Here is a 21,024-nt window from a genome sequence, read left to right on the forward strand (position 1 = left end):
TAATTTCAATGCTAATCTAGTTTTCTTTAAAATGAAAGAATGTCACATCAGTGCTTGTCATGGAAAGTTTAGTAACATCAGGGAAATTTTAGAAGAAACCAGAGATTTAACTGTGGATAACTTTGACAGGAACAGGCAGTGCTCCGCCTGAAACGTTTCTGGGGTCTAGCTAATTGCAGAGATAAATGATCACATCGCTGACGACAGTGTGTGCCTTCTTAGACATGCTGCTTCAGTGTAGTTTATACAGGATGTCCTCTTTCTCAAGACACTTCGTGTACTTCTCTCTGTATACTCTTGCAACCACTGCAGGTCTTTGGCTGGTTTCCTTCTCAATGTTGTGAGATTAACTCATTTAGCACTACACCTCAGAAACTTCATGTTCTTGTCTCTCCGAAAGTATTTTATAGTTGAAATCAATAACACATCCTGAATGCAGTCTCACAGGCTAAATATACTAATCACAAAACATATCTACTGGATGTACGTGTCATTTTCATTTGCCCTTGTGAAGGCTAGTTAACACTTCTGGGACCTGTGTGAACAGGCAGTGAACTGTGTATCTTCCCAAACAATCGAAATAAGGAACTGTTAACTGAATTGTATACAGAATCTGCACTATGAAATGCCAGCAAGATTTGATTCAACATTAACGACCAACCTGCTGGAGGAACTTGGCAGGTCAAGCAATATCTGCAGGAGGACAGGAAAGAACAGTCAATGCTTTGTGTCTTGCGCATTTCAATGATTTCTCCACCCCCCCCGCCCCACAGATACTGCTCGATCCACTTGAGTTCCTTCGGCAAATTGTATGATACTCCAAATTCCAGTATCTGCAGTTCTGTTTCTCTAATTCAGAGGCTCTCAACTTGTGGTCCACAGACTCCTCAGTTAATGGTAGGGGTTCATGGCATAAACCGGTTGGGAACCCCTGCTCTAATTCAGTGTAAGGAGAGAGAGTAAGTGAAAAGTTGGTTTAAGAGAAATAGAAGGGAAAATTAGAGACATGCATGATTAAAATCTCCAATAATTTGGAAGAATGAGATTCCACACTGCTTAAAGTTTTAGTGGTAGAGAGGCTGGCAGTCAAGAAATGAGTCTATTCACCATTCCAGCTTTGGGATGGACAAAGATAGATGGCTCATTTTCCTATGAGTTTTGTGTGTACATAGCTGGAAACCCTGCTGCTTAATGTCATTCCATATATTTTAATGACAAGATAACATTCCTGTGCAACCTGTGGGAAAATTAGGCATCCTTGTCAACAAATTCCTAATTTTTGCACTTCAACCATGTGCCTATGGTCACTAGACATTCCTTTCTATTTACAGATAAATAATAGTGAACACCTTCAGTCTCACAGAGACTCACAATATCCAGCTTATTCCATACAATTCCTCATCAACACTGTTAATAACCAGCACTGCTGATAAACAAACATTGGTGCTGTGGCACAATTGGTTTAATATTCTAGGCTAGTAAAGAAAAGCAGTACTGTAAGTAGCTCCTGTTTGTTGAGCTTTAAACCTGTAACCTGAATATTGACAATTCACTGCATATTTCACTATGTAACTTTGGATCACAGTGATCACAAACTAAGAACTACAAATTTCTGACTGTTAACTTGCACCACTACTGCCAAATTGAAAGAGGATATTTTTAAGAATCAGGATAAGATAGACAACTGTTCAAAGATGCTGACAGTTACTAAATAAATATTAATACACTTAACAAAAATGCTCTATATTTCAAGCATTTTCTGTTTTATATCAATATTATTATACTGGGTATAAAATATTGAAAGTAATCCTGAAAATAGACAACAAAAATATTTTGCACAAATTTGATTTTAATGGGTACTGTCTGGCTTTGTGGAAAGTACCGATTGTTTAAGCAATAAACTGTAATGCCTCAATGAAATATCAAGTCCAGGCTGACTAAAATAGTAAGCACAGTTCTTACACTGTACCAGAAGTGCATATTCAGGTCAAACCACATGAGTAAAATCAGGCTACCAAGGCTCTTAGCTCAATTCATCACTGGTGAATGTAGGATTGCTGTTAACAATGCTGGCGACGTAGTCCAGTCATCAAACCACCATGGTCTTACTGGGATCATCACCATTCAGAACTGCACAAATTAAGCCATTTCTGGATATATCAAGTTGAGGAGATATAATACCCAAGGAAAGCAGCTGTGTAGCAGAGCAGCCAGAAAGATTAACAAGGAACAATTAAATACTTTGCTACTGAAATCAAGCAAGTTCTTAAATGTTTACATGGCTCTTTTCTCTACCACTTTGAAGACTCCTTGCTGGCATAAGAATCAAATTTCAAAACCCTTTTTAAGAATCAGGTGGGCAAATTATGTTTCTGTCAATATCTTGCCAGATGCATCATTAGCCAGATGTACAGGATTGAAAACATTAGTTTCAGAAAATGAGAGACAATAACATCACTATAAAATCAACATGTCATCAAAGACCTAGGTGAACAATGAAAAGAACAACGTGTTCTGATAACCAATGTGAAAGACTGAAAAAAAACAGAGCAAGGACAAGGATTGCATATTGAAGGACAAATTTGATACATAAAACATGGAGAGAAGGAAGGAAAGATTGAGAGTAACAAAAATAGAGAATGGAGAAAGAGGTTTAATTTAAAAAAAAATAACTTGGTGACTGAAACCCCAGATGGAATTATTTACTTTCTAGGTGGGAGAAGAGACTGACTGGCAATTATTTAAGATATTGAATTTATTAATTATTAGATAGCTTTTGTAGCAAGTGTAATAAGCAATTAAGGTACAAATTCAACATTTTCATGAAAATTTTAGGAGTCAAAGATCAAGGTGTCATGTCCTGATGAAGAATCTTGCCACGAAATGGCGACTGTTTACTCTTTTCCATAGAAGCTGCCTGGCCTGCTGTGTTCCTCCAGCATTTTGTGTGTGCTGCCATTTTAATAAAGTCAGTGGAGCAGCAGGGTAAGCAGGCCTATAACACAGAGCTTCTTCATTCACAGGCTTCCTTATCCTCACCATCCTCATCATCCTCATGGTTGATCTGTGCCACAAGAGTGTCATTCAATTTTTGGATGCTGCTTTTTTTTTTAAACTCCAAAAAGGGTACAGAATAAGCTGAACAGGATATTGCATAGATTAGAGGGCATGCGATAGGAGAGGTTATACAAACGTGGCTTGCATTCTTTTAATAGAAGTTCATAAAATGATGAGAGGCATAGATAAGATTGATAGTCAGAATCTTCATTCAAGGGTAGAAATGTCAAAAACTAATGGATATGTATTTAAGATGAGAAAGGGAAAGCTTAGAGGAGATGCACAGGACAAGATTTCAAAAAAATTACAAGGTGATAGTTGCTTAGTATGGACTGCCCAGAGTAATGTTGGATGCAGATACAACAGATATAATAGTGGCCAAAGGACCTAGGGTAATGGATGAACTGAAGGAAATTTATACTAGGCAGGAAATGGTGTTGGATAGACTGTTGGGTCTGAAGGCTGTTAAGTCCCCAGAACCTGATGGTCTGCATCCCAGGGTACTTAAGGGGGCGGCTTTAGAAATCGTGGACACATTGGTGTCATTTTCCAATGTTCTATAGATTCAGGATCAGTTCCTGTGGATTGGAGGGTGGCTAATGTTGTCCCTCTCTTCAAGGGAGGAAGAGAGAAAACAAGGAATTATAGACTGGTTAGCCTGACGTCGGTGGTGGGAAAGATGCTGGAGTCAATTATAAAAGATGAAATTATGACACATCTGAATAGCAGTAACAGGATCGGTCCGAGTCAGCATGGATTTACGAAAGGGAAATCGTGCTGACTAATCTTCTGGAATTTTTTGAGGATGTAACTATGAAAATGGACAAGGGAGAGCCAGTGGATGTAGTGTACCTGGACTTTCAGAAAACCTTTGATAAAGTCCCACATAGGAGATTAGTGGGCAAAATTAGGGCACATGGTATTGGGGGCAGAGTACTGACATGGATTGAAAATTGGCTGGCTGACAGAAAACGAAGAGTAGCGATTAATGGGTCCCTTTCAGAATGGCAAGTGGTGACCAGTGGGGTACCGCAGGGTTCAGTGCTGGAACCGCAGCTGTTTACAATATATATTAATGATTTAGATGAGGGAATTAAAAGTAACATTAGCAAATTTGCCGATGACACAAAGCTGGGTGGCAGTGTGAAATGTGAGGAGGATGTTATGAGAATGCAGGGTGACTTGGACAGGCTGGGTGAGTGGGCAGATGCATGGCAGATGCAGTTTAATGTGGATAAATGTGAGGTTATCCACTTTGGTGGTAAGAACAGGAAGGCAGATTATTATCTAAATGGAGTCAAGTTAGGAAAAGGGGAAGTACAATGAGATCTAGGTGTTCTTGTACATCAGTCACTGAAAGCAAGCATGCAAGTACAGCAGGCAGTGAAGAAAGCTAATGGCATGCTGGCCTTCATAACAAGGGGAATTGAGTATAGGAGCAAAAAGGTCCTTCTGCAGCTGTGCAGGGCCCCGATGAGACCACACCTGGAGTACTGTGTGCAAGTTTGGTCTCCAAATTTGAGGAAGGACATTCTTGCTATTGAGGGAGTGCAGCGTAGGTTCACAAGGTTAATTCCCAGGATGGCGGGACTGTCATATGTTGAAAGATTGGAGTGACTGGGCTTGTATACTCTGGAATTTAGAAGGCTGAGAGGGGATCTTATTGAAACATATAAGATTATTAAGGGATTGGACACGCTGGAGGCAGGAAGCATGTTCCCGCTGATGGGTGAGTCCAGAACCCAAGGCCACAGTTTAAGAATAAGGGGTAGGCCATTTAGAACGGAGTTGAGGAAAAACTTTCACCCAGAGAGTGGTGGATATATGGAATGCTCTGCCCCAGAAGGCTGTGGAGGCCAAGTCTCTGGATGCTTTCAAGAAAGAGATGGATAGAGCTCTTAAAGATAGCGGAATCAAAGGTTATGGGGATAAGGCAGGAACTGGATACTGATTGTGGATGATCAGCCATGATCACAGTGAATGGCGGTGCTGGCTCGAAGGGCTGAATGGCCTACTCCTGCACTTATTGTCTATTGTCTATAATAGTGTTGTTTAAGAGGTTTTTAGATAAGAATATGTAGTGAATGGAACAATATGAATCACGTGTGTGCAGAAGAGATTTAGGTTAATTTAGTGTCATATTCAGCACAGATACTGTGGACTGAAGGGCCTGATCCCGAGTTCCAAGTTCAATGAATATAATTTACATTGTGTATTTTGCCCTTTTAAGATGTTCCAAAGAACTGCATTGCTCATGACTACTAATTGTGTTTTTGTTCTAACAGTCATAAATATAAAATCAAAATTCACAACCAAGTCAATAGAATTTACCAGTGCTGAAGAACAGAAGCAACTTCTTCTTTCAATGAGAGGAAAGCAAACTTTAACACCAAAGGACATGCAAAGTTCAAGCATCCAAGAAAACAAATATGAAATGTTTTTCCTGATTTAATGTAGAAAAGGCAGCAGCCAATTTGCACTAAAGTCTTGATTATGGCTCAATTCTTTATAAAAATTAATTCAGAGGAAGATATTGGCCATGATACATGGAAAAACATCCTAGTATTCTTCAAAATACAGCTTACTCCGGATTCTACATTGTGTTCTCACATCATCTTCCAGCAGTTGGATTGCTGAACTGTTAACATGATCTACCCATTTCCTTCACAACGGACACGCAATCACATGGCCAAGTGATTGAAGCGATTAAGCTGAAAATTACTTCCACAGGATGTTATCTATCTGTTCAGAGGGCGGGAAAAAACTGACACAATACAGCCATCAACTCCTGACTCTTTAATAGAACTAATTTTCATTTTTGTCCCTGTGCTTTTGGCAAAATAACCTTACAAGTTGTATTTTCCACTTCACTTCAAGTACAATATGATGCAGTTTAATGCCCACATTATACTTCAAACACACTGGAGCTCCCCTATTATCCTCAGAGCACCAATCATCCTTGTACCTTCTCCCTTTCACAGAGCAGCTCATAATTTCACACCATCCACATCCAAGACTTGCTCATTCACTAGCAAATCATCCCTAAATAAGACTTTCAGCTGACTAATGCCTCCAATTTCAAATGATTGTCCTGTGTCAAAATTCCTTTTCCCATCTCTGTAAAATCATTCATCTCAACAACCCTCTGTTACAAAATACAATTGCTTCAGCATCAGTTTCTTCCTTCTCTTTAGCCATGTTGCCAGTTGCTTTGAGATCCATTGCCTGATACTCAACTCACATATGCTACCTCCTCCTTTAAGCTCCTCTAAAACTCAAGTCTTTGATCAAGCAGTTCGCCAATCTCTTAGTGCATGCACTTGACTTGCCATCCATATTATAAAAATAATAAGACCATAAGATGTAGGAGTAGAATAAGGCCATTTGGCCCATCTAGTCTGCTCTGCCATTTCATCTTGGCTGATCCAATTTTATTCTGAGCCCCAGTCTCCTGCCTTCCCATATCTTTTCATGCCCTGACCAATCAAGCAACCTCTGCCTTAAATATACATAAAGACTTGGCCTCTATAGTGGCCTGTGGCAAACAATACCATAGATTCACCACTCTCTGGCTAAAGAAATTCTTCATCTCCATTCTATTGTGAGTCTGTGTCCTCTGGTCTTAGACTCTTCCACCATAGGAAACATCCTCTCCGCATCAACTCTATCAGGACCTTTCACCATTCCACAGGAATGAGGGGTGATCTCATTGAAACCTATGAATTCCAGCGAATACAGGCCTAGAGCCATCAAATATTCTTCATACCACAAGCCATTCAAATTTGCAATCATTTTCATGAACCTCCTTTGAACCCTCTCTAGTTTCAGCACATCCTTTCAAAGACAAGAGGCCCAAAACTGCTCACAATACTCCAAGTGACACTTCACCAGTGCTTTATAAAGTCTCATCCTTGCTTTTATATTCTCATCCTCTTGAAATGAATGCTGCCATTTCATTTTTCTTCCATACCACAGACTTAACTTGCAAATTAGCCTTTAGGGAATCCTGCATAAGGACACCTAAATCCCCTTGTATGTCACTTTTTTGTATTTTCTCTTCATTTCGAAAATAGTCAACCCTTTCATTTCTTCTACCAAAATGCAAGACCATACATTTCCCGACCCTGCATTCCATCTGCCATTTCTTTGCCCACTCTCCTAATCTGTCTAAATCCTCCTGTACTTCCTCTACTTCCTCAAAATCCCATGAAGGCTTTTATTTTATTTTACATTGTTGGTGCTCTCTTAATTCTTGTTAATGACATCAACTTTACATTGTTCGATTTAATAGCATGATGGTTTTCTCACTACACTGTCAAATTTCTGCCGCAGTCCTTAAAAGGAAAACCAAATTATCTAAGCTCTCAAATTCCTGTATCAGCAACAAATTTAGATATTTACAGCAATGCTTGGCAAACTAGCATTTTTAATCAGCAAATGTTGATTCACTTTAGACCTACAGACTGACAAAACAAATTTCTCTTGCTAATTATCGGAGCTCATTCATGAGTGCAAAGTGTAATGACGGAATTAGGTATTTATAACTCTGGCTGGAAAGCATGCTCTAGCGTGAAACAGTAAAAAAAATGTCTGCATATTACTCAAGGGCATAGTAGTTGTGGTCAAAGAGGAGGAAGATCATCTTGCTTGATTATATTGGTGATGGTCAGTTAAATTGCAATAATATTAGTTTTGGTTGTGTTGCAACAGCCAATTTTTGTACACTCAAATCAATAAAAACACATGGACAATGAATTGTGTCCCTGTCAAGTTATAGCTATTGATCTCCTCCTCATCTGACAATAAGCCTCGCTTGAGTTTCTGGGCTTCTTTGAAAAGCAAAATCTGTAACAAAGATAAAAGGCTAGAGTGGTAGTTCAATTCACATTAATTTGGATTTTCAGATTAATACTTTAAGTATACAGTGTCCCCTTTTGTCTCTTGGGATTTGCTGTACATGAATTAGAGAAGCCAGAATGGGTAGAGTCTTAGCATCAATAATCACCTCGAAACATTTCTTCTAGTCACAAGATGGTGCTGATAAAGCTGAATGTATTATGCATCCTAGTTGTCATGTCAACAGCAGCTGTTAAAGCAATTACCCTAGATTCAATGTTTGAAATCAAGTGCAGGAACATAGTGATTTGAGAGTTAATTATTATCTTATATTTCTCTGGGATAGAAAGTTCAGTATCTGCAACATAAAGGGTGGGGGGGGGGGGAATGTCAGAGCCTGACCTATGTGAGCCAGAGTGACTCATACCACCATGACAAATAAAGATCTAATACAAGTCTTCTCACAGAGGGCATGAATGATGTTAATTACAGTGCCCTTATCTTTTCTGAGAATAATTACCAATCTGCCCTTCAGGGTTTTTTTTATATAATTACAGAAATTGATTGAACCATTTGGTGCATATGGACTTGTGCTCAAAATGTAATCTGTCGAGCCTAGCAAACAGTCAAATCTTTGTTATCTGAGTTCTTAATGTAGACACAAAAACACGGCTGGGGGAAAAAAATCAGACTTCCATCCATTTGCATTGCTGCTCGCTGCACTTGTGCATCAACTAATTATACTCCCTTAAAAGAAAAACACAGCATATTAATAACGAGCAACACACAAAAATGCTGGAGGAACTCAGCAAACCAAGCAGCATCTATGGAGAAGAGTCTAAATGACATTTCAGGCTGAGACCCTTCATCAGGACTGGAGAAAAAAAAGATGAGGAGTTAGAAGGTGGGGGAGGGGAGGAAGAAACACAAGGTGATAGGTGAAACCGGAAGGTGTGATGTAAAGAGCTGGAAAGTTGGTTACAGGGCTGAAAAAGGGGGAATTTAATAGAGGACAGAAGAAACAAAAGGTGGAGGAGCACCAGAGGGAGGTGATGGCAGGCATAAGAAGATAAGGTGATGGAGAGAAGGAAGAGGGAATGGGAAATGGTGGAGGAGTGGGCAATAACCAGAAGTTCAAGAAATTAAGAAATAGTACATCCACACTATGATTTTGTGGAAAGAGATTTCAGTCCGACTAGCTTTCCAGAAAATTATGTGTATTGGCATAACAACATCTGAAATAATGAGCACATAATTGGTATTTGATTCAAATTGAAGCACTCTCATCTTAGTTATATTGAATAAATGGACATCCGTTTTTTATTCCTTACCTACAAAGCGGTTCTATGAAATCTTTGTCAAGAAAATCATGATCTTTCTTCACAGAAGCAATGTCAATTGGAAACTGGGAATCTACAATAAACCAGAAAATTGATTATTTTTCTGAGCTGTATTGCGAGAATTATACTTTTAAAAAATAGTATCTTGGCTGTTAAATTGCATGATTTTTACATAAAGCTAACAAAATATCAGAAGTACTCAGCAGGTTCAACATGGTTTGACGAGACTGAGGAAAGATTAGGGGATAAGACTCGCATGACAGAACTGGTATGGAATAGGTGAGGCGAACGGCTGTCTTCTTTGCTGTAATCACTGTGATTCTGTGAAGAGGAGCATTTGCAGCTAAGCAATAACCTGCTCTTTTTACAATATGATAACCTGCTGTTTATTTCCAGTGTTCTCAGTTTATTTTTCAGACCTCCATTAACACAGTTTGATGTTTATGCAGAATTTAGCTTACATGGCACTTAAAGGCGCTTGAATATAATTTTCCAGTGTGTTATTGGAAGACAAGGGAATACACAAGTGTAACTTAGTGCATAACTTGATTTGTGAATGTAAGTAGCTCCTACCCAAGGAAAAATTCTAGCATGTGGTCATGGAGTACTACAACACAGAAACAGTCCGTTGCCACATCTAGTCCATGCCAAACTATTATTATGCCTAGTCCCATCAGACTGCATCTGGACCAGAGGCCACCATAAACTGTCCTTATTATATAAAATAATTTTTGCAACTGTTTGCAAGTAAATTTTAGTTTATTTAATCAATGTTCTTTAATCATCGTGTGACCCCCAGATCTGGTACTCAGAGACAAAAGCTCTCCTCCTACATTTAAATTAACATAACATCTGTATTGACAGCAGTAGTTTCCTTTGTCACACTTCTCAACAGTATTGGTAATGATCTCTACACCATCACAGTATTAAGATAATTAGTGAAACAATGAACTCAAGATAATATAGAAAAGAATATAGTGTCAGCCAGCTGGTAGTGTAGTGGCATCCGCACCGGACTGTCAGGCAAGTGGTTCCAGATTTGAATCTGGCCAGCTCCTTGGACACTTCTCACCTGTGCTGGGTTGAGCACTGAGCCTCAGAAAAAAGAAATCAGACAAAAATGCTAAAGGAATGGCAAGTTTGCCACCCGATGTGCCACAAGGTACAGAAAGGAAAAACAGATGTGGTGTCAGAAGATTTATAATATGCAAATAGTCTACATTTGCTTAAGATAAGAATGCACTGTGCTTGGGTTAATGTCATTTTAAACCTTTAGGGTGGATCTGCAGAAGGCAAGTTGACTTGTACGATTTCAATGTTAGCAAATCAAAAGAACAATGTACAGTGGTGATTTTATGTATTGCACTGTACTTCTACTGCAAAAGCAAACAAATTTCATGAGATATGTGAGTGATGATTACCCTGATTCTGATATGATGCTCCTTCCACTATGCTTCACAGTTGGGAATGAGGATTTGGTGTTGGTGTTCAGTGCCCTTTTTCCTCCAAACATAGCAGTATGCACTTCTGACAAAAAGTTCAACTTTTGTCTCATCTGTCCACAGAACATTACCCCAGAAGCACTGTAGAACATCCAGGTGGTCTTTTGCAAACTTGAGATGTGCAGCAATGTTTTTTTTTGGGAGAGCAGTCAGAGTAGCGACAGTACTGAGTTTCCTCCATTTGTAGACAATTTCTCTTGCTGTTGACTGATGAACACTCAGGTCTTTAGAAATGCTTTTGTAGCCTTTTCCACCTTTATGCTTCTCTACAATTCTTCTTCTAACACCTTCTGGAAGTTGTTTAGATTGGCATGGTGCATATAAATAGATCTTTCTTGAGAAGAGCAGGCTCTGTTAGTAACCTGACTTTGTGTCTTTTTTTTAATAGGACAGGGCACCTCTACAACCCACACCTCCAATCTCATCTCATTGATTCGAACATTTGACTTCAAATAACTTTTGTAAAAGGCATTACCCCAGAGGTTCACATACTTTTTCCAACAAATACATGTAATATTGGATTATATCTCTCAATAAATAAATCAAGTATAACTTTTTGTATTATTTATTTAATTGGGTTCTCTTTATCTAGTTTTAGGACTTGCATGAAGATCTGATCACATTTTAGGTCATATTTATGCAGAAATAGAGAAAATTCTACAGGGTCCACAAACTTTCTAGAACCACTGTAAATCTCAAGAAGAGACAGCAAGTTCACTGATTTCAATGGGACTGCAGAGCTATGAGAAAGAAAGGGAAAACAGTTTCATTGTTTTAATTCTTTGTTTCATTTAATGCTTTTAATTAATGTTAAACATTTTGGTCATTTTTTAAATTTTAAAATGCTAAAAATTATTTAACAAGTTTCAGAGTTGTTTCATGCTATAATTTTTAAATATTTCTCATATCTCACAGGCATTCATTTGGGTCAGTAATCAAATTCAGAGGAACTGTGGAAGGTGAGGGAATAAACACAGGCATCTGGGGTCGAATGGTGAAGGAGGAGATGGAAACATTGGAGGAGTAGGTTTGCTCTGCAGTTCAAAGGATAGACAGCATGTCAAAGGACATAAACTGGCAAAATACACACAAAAGGCTGGAGGAATGCAGCAGGCCAGGCAATAAAACAATAAACAATCAACTTTATGGCCGAGACCCTTCTTCAGGACTTATAGTGAAGGGTCTCTGTTGACTGTTTACCATTTCCCATAGATGTTGCTGGCCTGCTGAGCTCCTGCAGCATTTATGTGTATTACTTTGATTTCCAGCGTCTGCAGATTTTCTCTTGTTTGTGACACAAATTGGGACCCAATGCCCATTGATAGTCACTCCCAACACAATGTGGCTTAATTGAATCATCAACATTACAATAGGAGCACTGAATGGAGTGCAACTTCTCCCTTTGATCGTCTGATACTGAAAATACATCAGACATGAAAATAAAATTCATGCTGTTAAGTAATAATCAAAACTACAGACGAGGGAAATCTGAAACAAAACCTGAAAATGCAGGAATCATTCCGCAGATCACTTCCGGAAATTTGTTTTATTTCATGTTGAAGAGATGCAAATCATCTGGGAATTGTGGTTTTACTCAATCCAAAGTTTATTTCAGGAATACACAATCAAATATGTGATCTAATTTCCAGGCCTCTTAATTTTTTTTGGCACAAGCAGCTGCTGGTACCCAAGTATTGATAAAAAAATAATTTCAGAACTTAGTCAATGTAAGAGAGTTTGGAATATTTGACCCCTTTTAATTGTTTGGGCAGCTTTAAAAAAAACTAAAAGTGATTGTATTCAAGAGGAAAAACAAAATGTCATTGGATTGCATCTTTTAAAGATATATACATCAACATTATGATCAGAGATTAAGGGAGCTAGGGCTTTACTCTTTGGAGAGAAGGAGGATGAGAGGAGACAAGATAGAGGTGTACAAGATATTAAGAGGAATAGATAGTGTGGATAGCCAGCACCTCTTCCCCAGGGCACCACTGCTCAATACAAGAAGACATGGCTTTAAGGTAAGGGGTGGGAAGTTCAAGGGGGATATTAGAGGAAGGTTTTTTACTCAGAGAGTGGTTGGTGCATGGAATGCACTGCCTGAGTCAGTGGTGGAGGCAGATACACTCATGAAGTTTAAGAGACTACTAGACAGGTATATGGAGGAATTTAAGGTGGGGGTGGGTTATATGGGAGGCAGGGTTTGAGGGTCGGCACAACATTGTGGGCCGAAGGGCCTGTATGTGCTGTACTATTCTATGTTCTATTAAGTATGATTAAACTATTTATTGTGGATGTAATTTAGATGGTTGAATTGATAGTTCATTAATAGACAAAGATCTACTAGAGGGACTCTGACACACCTATAACTTTCATTCAGAGCTTGTCACTGAGTTGCCTCCTGCCACCAGTCTTGTTGCCCCCAAAATATTTTGTCAGATCATAAATCAGATTTACAGTACAATGGGACCCGATTCTGTAAATCCTAGTGCAAATCACAGGACTCTCCAAGTGGTTAAGAGCAGAACAGGGTAAGATACAGTGATAGAAGTGATGATAATGTGAGACAAATGGAGATGCAATAAGAAAATTAAAATGTAATCACCACATCATGTTGCAAAGGGTTAAAGAAATCATTAGCCACATGTGCAATTTCTGATGTCAGCCAATGCTCTCATTTTCTCTCCTCCGGTACATACTATGATGAGGGAGGTACAGTGTCTCTACGATCCAAAGATGTTCTGATGGTGGGGATGGTCTTTATCCCTGGTATTGATTCAGCTTTTTCCTACTCCACCTGACCAGCTTTTTCTGGAATTCTTTTCCGTGCAATTATAAATGATGCTTTTAATTTTCCTACCACTCTTTCTCTTGCCTTTTCCTCCTTCCAACCCAGTTATCCATGACATATCTCTGAGAACGGGCACACCTTGAAATGTTAACTCTGTCCACCTGGCCTGCTGAAAATCCCTGCACTTTTGCTCTGGTTTTAGATTCTCAGCATCTGCAGTATTTTGCCTCACGTATGAGAGCACTTCCAGGAATTTGTTTTAACTAGCTGACTGAAGCCTAATGGGTTGGAATTAATAATTTATAAACCACAGCAGCAAGGACCAGAAACAGAGATGCATTATATACTTTTAAGCATCTGATTGATTTTTTGAATCAAAATGGAAAACAGAGCTACTAGAGAATATAGTCTCTTTCAAGTAAGAAAATCTGATACGTTCTTGAAGTGTAGTCACTCAAAATCTTACAGGATTTTGAAAATCCACTAAACACTCTAGAATTACACTGATGGACATTTAGTCTTCTTGAGGCCTCCTACTCAATTTTGAAATTTTAATCGCATCTTCAAAACAATTCAAAGGGAAATACAAAATTCAAAATTCAAAGGGAAACTGTGCAAATAAAATCGATTACTGGAGTCAGAATGATACAGCACAGAAATAGGCCCATTGGCCCAACTGGTCCATGCTGATCACAGCTTGCTCACACTGGTCCCATTGATTTTTATTTTTATTTAGAAATACAGTGCAGAAATGGTCCTTCCAACCCTCTGAGCTGCAGTGCCAGCAACCTCGGTTTAACCCTAGCCTAATCACGGGACAATTTGCAATAAACAATTAACCGGTACGTCGTTGGACTGTGGATAGATTCCAGGGAGAGGATGTACAAACCCCTTACAGGGTTTGTTGGTTCTGAACTCCGAATTGTGCTGCCCCGAGCTGCAATACCATTGCACTAGACATTCTACTACCATGGTGTCCCCATTTGGATGATAACCCTCCAAGCACCTTCCCTTCACGTACCTATCCAAATACATCTTAAAATGTTGCAATTGTACCCACCTCACCTACTTCCTCTAGCCGCTCATTCCTTCTGTGTAAAGAAGTTACATCTCGGGTTTCTTTTAAATCTCTCTCCTTTTATCTTATATCTGTGTCCTCTAGTTTTGGACTCCTCAACCCTGGGGAAAAGATTATGACCTTCCACCTTATACATACCCCTCATAATTTGATATGAGCTCACTCCCTCATACTGCAATGCTCCAGGGAACAAGATCTCTTTGCAGTTCATTGTAATCTGCTTCACTATCAACAAGACTCCCTAATTTAGTATCATCAGCAAACTAGCTAATCATGCCATGTGTATTCACGTCCAAATTATTTACATAAATAATGAATTACAGAAGTCTCCTCACTGAACCCTGGTGAACCCCACTAGTCACAGGCCTCCAGTCAGAAAACTGACCTTCAGCTCTCACCCTCTGCTTCCCATCAAGACAATTCTGAATCCATCTTGCTAGTTCTCCTTGAAACTCACTCGAGCTAACCTGGTCAGCCTGCCATGCAGGACCTTGTCAAAGGCCTTACTTAAATCCATAACGTGCACTGTTGTCTTCATCTATCCCCTTAGTTACCTCTTCAAAAAACTCAGAAAGACTTGTTAGTGTTACTTCTCACATACAAAACCATGCTGGTTATTCCTGATCAAGCTTTGAGACATAGGGATGTTACTGGATGGAATTACTTGCCCCTCAGAATTCCCTGCAATTGAAGTTAGCGTTACTGGCAGGCCCTTGCTACCCCTTTGAACAATGGAACAACGTTAGTCACTCTAGTCTTCTGGAACTTCACCAGTGGCAAACAAAAAAGCAAATATCTCTACAAGGGCCCCCATAATTTATTGGTCAGACCTTTGGGATTTGCCCACCTTAACGTGCTTCAAGGCTGAAAGTACCTCGATGTGATGATCCAAGTACTCTCTACTTATTACCCTCACTTATATTCCATCCCGTCCATGATATTCTCCTTAGCAAACACAAAGGAGAAATAGTCATTAAAAATTTCAACCATCACTTGCAGCTCTGCAATTAGGTGGTCCTGATAGTGGTCCTGCTGTTGTTCCTTTCTGCGTTTTGTGGCACAACAGGCAGTACCCTTGCCATTTCTTTAGCATTTTTGTCTGTTTTTACGAGGCTGAATTGCTGGTTCAACATACAACCCGGCATGGATGGAAAGCGTGCAAGGAGCCAGCCAAATTCAAATACGGATCCACTTGCCTTGAAGTCCGATGAAGATGCTACTATTCCACTGGCCACCTTTAGGAGGATTTAGTCTCTACCTAATCACCATTTACCTGTTAGTACAACAAAGAACCTCTTGGGATTATCTTCAGCCTTGCCTGCCAAATCCATCTCACACCCTCATTCTGTCCAACTGATTGCTCTCTTAAGACTGGATATAAAGCATTTTATAGTCAAAGAATTCATTCATATGCAGCTGCCTAAACACAATGTATGCTTCCTTCTTTTTTTCCCCTTACAAAATCCTCGATATCTCTCGTCTGCCAGAGTACCCTGAACTTGGTATGTCTACTTCACGCTAACCGGAGCATGCTGCCTTGGGCCCTTTTAAATGCTTCCCACTTGACAACAATTCCTTTGCCTTTAAGTAGGTCAATTCTAACTAGGTCCTCCCTAAAGTCCTCAAAGTTGGCCCTGCTCCAGTTCAGGACTTCAACCTCTGGACCTGTTCTATCTTTTTCCATAACTATTTTAAAATTAATAGAATAGTGGTCACTGGACCCAAAGTATTCCCCAACTGCCACTTCACCCACTTGGCCCACCTGATTCCCTAGGAGAAGATCCAGTATTGCTCCCTCCTGAGTGGATTCTTATATGTAGTGCTTGAGGTAACTGTCTTGGATGCACCATTCCATCCTCTCCGGGCTCTTTGCACTCTGGGTGGTCCAGTCAATACTGGGAAAATTAAAATGTCCCAATAGCATTTTCCAACTATTCACACTACAGGCAATTTGTTGACACATTTACTTCTTAAATTCCTGCTGACTATTGGCGAGGTGGGGGGGGGGTGCTGTTAATAAGGCGACCTTCCTCTTACTTCCAATTTCTACCTAAATGGCCTTGTGTACTGTATCCTCAATAATATCCTCTCCAAGCACTGCAATATCCTCCCTCATCAAGAGGGCAACACCTCATCTAGTTTTGACAGATCCTCTGATTTGCCTAAAGCATCAGTATCCCAGAAAATTCAGCTGCCAGTTCTACCCTGCTCTTGCCATGATTCTGCTATGGACACAATATTCCAATTTCTTAATCAACTCGCTGTTGATTATCTATTGTTATTGTCCATACCAATGTCATTTGTACCAATTTTTAGAGCGACCTCTGGTGTTCACCCTTTCCTTTGAAGCTGGGAGGCCTGGTGTCTCTTCTGTGGCAACAGAATCTCCTGGCTGTCCCCTCACTACCAAATCTACTATCCCTGTTATCTGTACTGTACCCTTTCCCTGAGACTCACAGCCAGTTACATTGCCAGAGACCCGACTGCTGATGCCAGCCCGAGAGAACATACCTTTCAATAGTCTCCAAAGAGATATACCTGTTAGTGGGGGGGGGGGGCAATGCTCACAAGAGTACCCTGCACTGAATGCCTACTCCTCTTACTTCTCCTGGTTGTCATCCATCTGCCTGAAGCCCGTACCTTGGGTTTGACCACCTCAGTAAAAGTCTCATCTGTGAAGCTCTCAGCTTACCAGATGATCTTTAGTTCCTCCAGTTCCTCGACCTGATCGGTCAGGAGCTGCAGCGAGAGATACAGTACAGAGATAGATGCTTTGGCCTATCAAGTATGCACTGGCCATCAACCAGTTATTTCCACTCATCCTACATTTATCACACGTTTAAAATACTCTCTATATTGTGTAAACAGGAGGAAACCAGAACAAGCAAAGGAAACCCACACAATCACAGGGTGACTGTGAAAACTCCACACAGATAGCACCGGAGGTCAGGACTGAATCTGGGTTGGTAGCACTGAGAAGCATTACCTGTTAGGTGCACCATGGTACCAGCCTTACTCCTGAAATGACTTTCTTGCTGGATGATGCTTACACAAAAAAAACATTTATTTAGTGGCATCTGTTCTTATGATAATTATTTGAAACAAATAGGATTTGTTTGACAAAGCTTGCTTTCCTCACCCACTCAACATTGACAGAAGGTTCCTGTTGCCAGAGTCTATTCCATTATCTTACATGCATTATTGTCCATTTGAACCAGTCCTGAAAGCTCATGAATATGGATACAACTACAGGAACAGGATTCTTTGGAATGTCTCCATCCAATAGTGCAATTTAGGCTCATGATAAATTTCTTGGATGAAGTACCGGTTGACTGCTGCGTCTGTGAATCCAAAATGTCACCAAAGGACAAGAACGAAAGCAAGGACTAATCTGGCAATTTGCTGGAAAAATATTACAGATGGGGGTGTGGACCAGACCCATTCTCTCTTGATCATAGACCGTCTGGCAAAAACTCTACCATTTGATATACTGAGGAGAAGCAATTATGACATGGTTCAGAGATCAGGACAAAAGTAACTGTGTGGAAAATAACATTATTATTCATGACACTGGACCACAAAGATTTGGTTCCCTGAATACTTTTGGATGTATCTTAAGAATTTTGGGCTGCTGATCATGAACATCACCATGAATTTCCATATTATGAATTTCTCTATTATGCATTGTATTTTTTAAAATAACTAGTATTTGTTATTTCATTATTCAAGTCAAATTAAAATGTTGGCTACAATACAAGCTGAGAAGTTTTCTATCTTGTCTAGGCAAGCTTGGGAATGCTTAGGTAGGGCAGATGCTGCATGGCAGTGCAGGTCTTAGAAAGGCTATAAAAGTGTCATGCACACACCGTTCTATGCACTGTGTTTACATGTACAGTCGGCCCTCCCTATCCGTGAGGGATTGGTTCCGGGACCCCTCGCGGGTACCAAAAAACGCAGATGCTCAAGTCCCTTATTCAACCTGTCTCAATGCGGTGGACCTTAGGACCCAGCGGAACCCCGGACCTTATTTAACCTGTCTCAGTGCGGTGGGCATTAGGACCCGGCGGCGGAGCTCTGAATCCGCAGTGTTTCTGTTCACGAAAATAATCACGATCATGACTGAAAATAAAGTGGAAATAATAAACAATCGGAAAGAGGTGAAAAGCCATTGGTCATTGGAAAAGTGTTAGGCTACAGACGGTCAATGATCAGAACAATTTTAAAGGATAAAGTGAGAAAGGCCCTGCCCAATTAAAGCTACAATTATTACGCAGCAACGCAGTGGTTTAATTATTGGGTTTTGGGGTTTTGGGTTTTTGATCCTCCACATCAACCCGGCACAGATGGAGAGCGCGCTCGGGAGCGGTCTGTCACTGGATCGCACTTCAGTTCCCGAGCCCGGCGCTGAAATATACGTTTCTTAAGTAGTTTATATGCGTAGAAAGGTAAAATATATACTGTATACTAAGACAAATGTTTGACTAACTGACGATAAATAATACCGGATGTACCTGTTCCGATTTGCTTAGTAAGAGAACTTCAGTTTTTTTTCGATCCTGATCCATGATAACCTACATACATCCTCCCGTATACTTTAAATCATCTCTAGATTACTTATAATACTTAATACAATGTAAATGCTATGTAAAATAGTTGTTATACTGCATTGTTTAGGGAATAATGCCAAGAAAAAAAGTCAGTACATGTTCGAACAAGTGCTGGAAGAGCATTTCCGGGTTTTCTTGATTTGCGGTTGGTTGAATTCGTGCGTGCGGAACTCGCGGATAAGGAGGGCCGACTATATACCAGTTTGAGATCATGTTGATATGCATGCCCTATGCACATAGCATATTGTGTGTACTCATTATAATAAGGTTAATTGCATTTTCAGGAGTATTTGTGACAGCAAAATGTCTTGCCAATGTAGCATCAGCTGCAATACTTCCTGTTACATTTGTGGCGAGTATACACTTAAATCTCACAGATGCAGCATTATTCCTCTTATTAAGAAATCCCATAAGCTCTACTATAGATGTAAAATTAGCAACCATGGCAAAGCCTGGGCTCCTCACAATTGCTGTGCAACATGCGCTGTTGATCTTAGAGCCTGGCTCAGACATACTCGGAAGTCAATGTCATTTGCTGTCCCAATGATATGGCAAGAGCAGAAGGATCATGTGACAAACTGCTACTTCTGTCTGACCAGTATGTCTGGTTTCTCTGCTGAAGACAAGAAATCCATTGACTATCCCAATCTCCCTTCAGCTATGAGATTTGTGCCACATGATGATAGTCCTCCAGTACGAAAGTCACCAGAGAGATGGTGTCTACAGGAGGCAGACAAATATACCATGATGCATGAGTCAGGAATGGAAAATGACACACTTACTTATACAGATTTTGAACTCTTTTATGCCGAGTGAGCCTCATCTGATAACTTAATCTTATTTAAATGACCTGGTTAGAGACTTAGGTTTGTCAAAGGCAAAAGTAGAATTACAGGGTTCAAACTTCAAAAGATGGAATCTGCTGTCACCAGGCACAAAAATTTCCATCAAGGATTGGTATTTGAGATAGATGTTTCCCGGAATAACTGATGCCAGGATTAAGGAAGGGATTTTGTTGGTCCACAAAATCAAGCAGGTCATTAATGACAGACAAATTGAAGAACTTCTACTGGGACCATACCATGAAGTCCAACATGTCATTAAAGATTCATTTTCTGCACTCCCATTTAGACTTCTTCCTTGCAAATCTTGGCATTGTCAGCAATAAGCACGGTGAAGGGTTTCACCAGGACATTGCAGTCGTAGAGAAAGGGCAACTGGAATCCAATGCTGGCTACATATTGTTGGACATACAAGTGAGAAGCCTCAGACACTAAGTACAAACAGAAATCATCAACAGAACATTTTTAGCTTACTTGAACTATTGCAAAGCGTCAGCACCATTATGTAATTAAATACAGAGTCATAGAGAAGTACAGCACAGAAGCAGGCCTTTCGGCTCATTTAGTCCCTGCCGAAATCATTTAAACTGCCTGCTCCCATCGATCTGCACTGGGACCATAGCCCTACATGATCCTACCATCCATGTACCTATCCAAACCACTCTTAAACGTTGAAATCCAGCTCACATGTACCACTTGCATTGGCAGCTCATTCCACACTCTCATGACCTTTCCCTTCATGTTCCCGTTACACTTCTCACCTTTCGCTCTTAACTCATGACCTCTGGTTGTAGTCCCACCCAACCTCAGTGGAAAAAGCCTGCTTGCATTAACCCTAGTTATACCCCTGATTTTGTATACCTCTATGAATTATCCTCTCAATCTTGCCTTCTTTTAGCCCTCCAGATTTCTTATCCTCCATATGCACCTCATTTGCTCCCACCTGCCTATGTCTACTATGTACCTTC

General features: G+C 40.0%; 1 protein-coding gene across 11 annotated transcripts in view; it reads right to left on the bottom strand.

Moving 5' to 3' along the window:
* Window positions 1-21,024, bottom strand: part of stard13b (StAR related lipid transfer domain containing 13b) — a 458,491-nt gene that overhangs the window by 42,509 nt on the left and 394,958 nt on the right. For all 11 annotated transcript variants that reach the window (XM_063054298.1, XM_063054300.1, XM_063054297.1 and 8 more), the window contains one exon: window positions 9,225-9,306. In XM_063054298.1, the coding sequence (XP_062910368.1) occupies window positions 9,225-9,306 (82 nt within the window). The remainder of the gene's footprint in view (window positions 1-9,224; window positions 9,307-21,024) is intronic.

This window comes from Mobula hypostoma, chromosome 7, assembly GCF_963921235.1.
Source record: "Mobula hypostoma chromosome 7, sMobHyp1.1, whole genome shotgun sequence".
In the NCBI taxonomy this organism is placed as follows: domain Eukaryota; kingdom Metazoa; phylum Chordata; class Chondrichthyes; order Myliobatiformes; family Myliobatidae; genus Mobula; species Mobula hypostoma.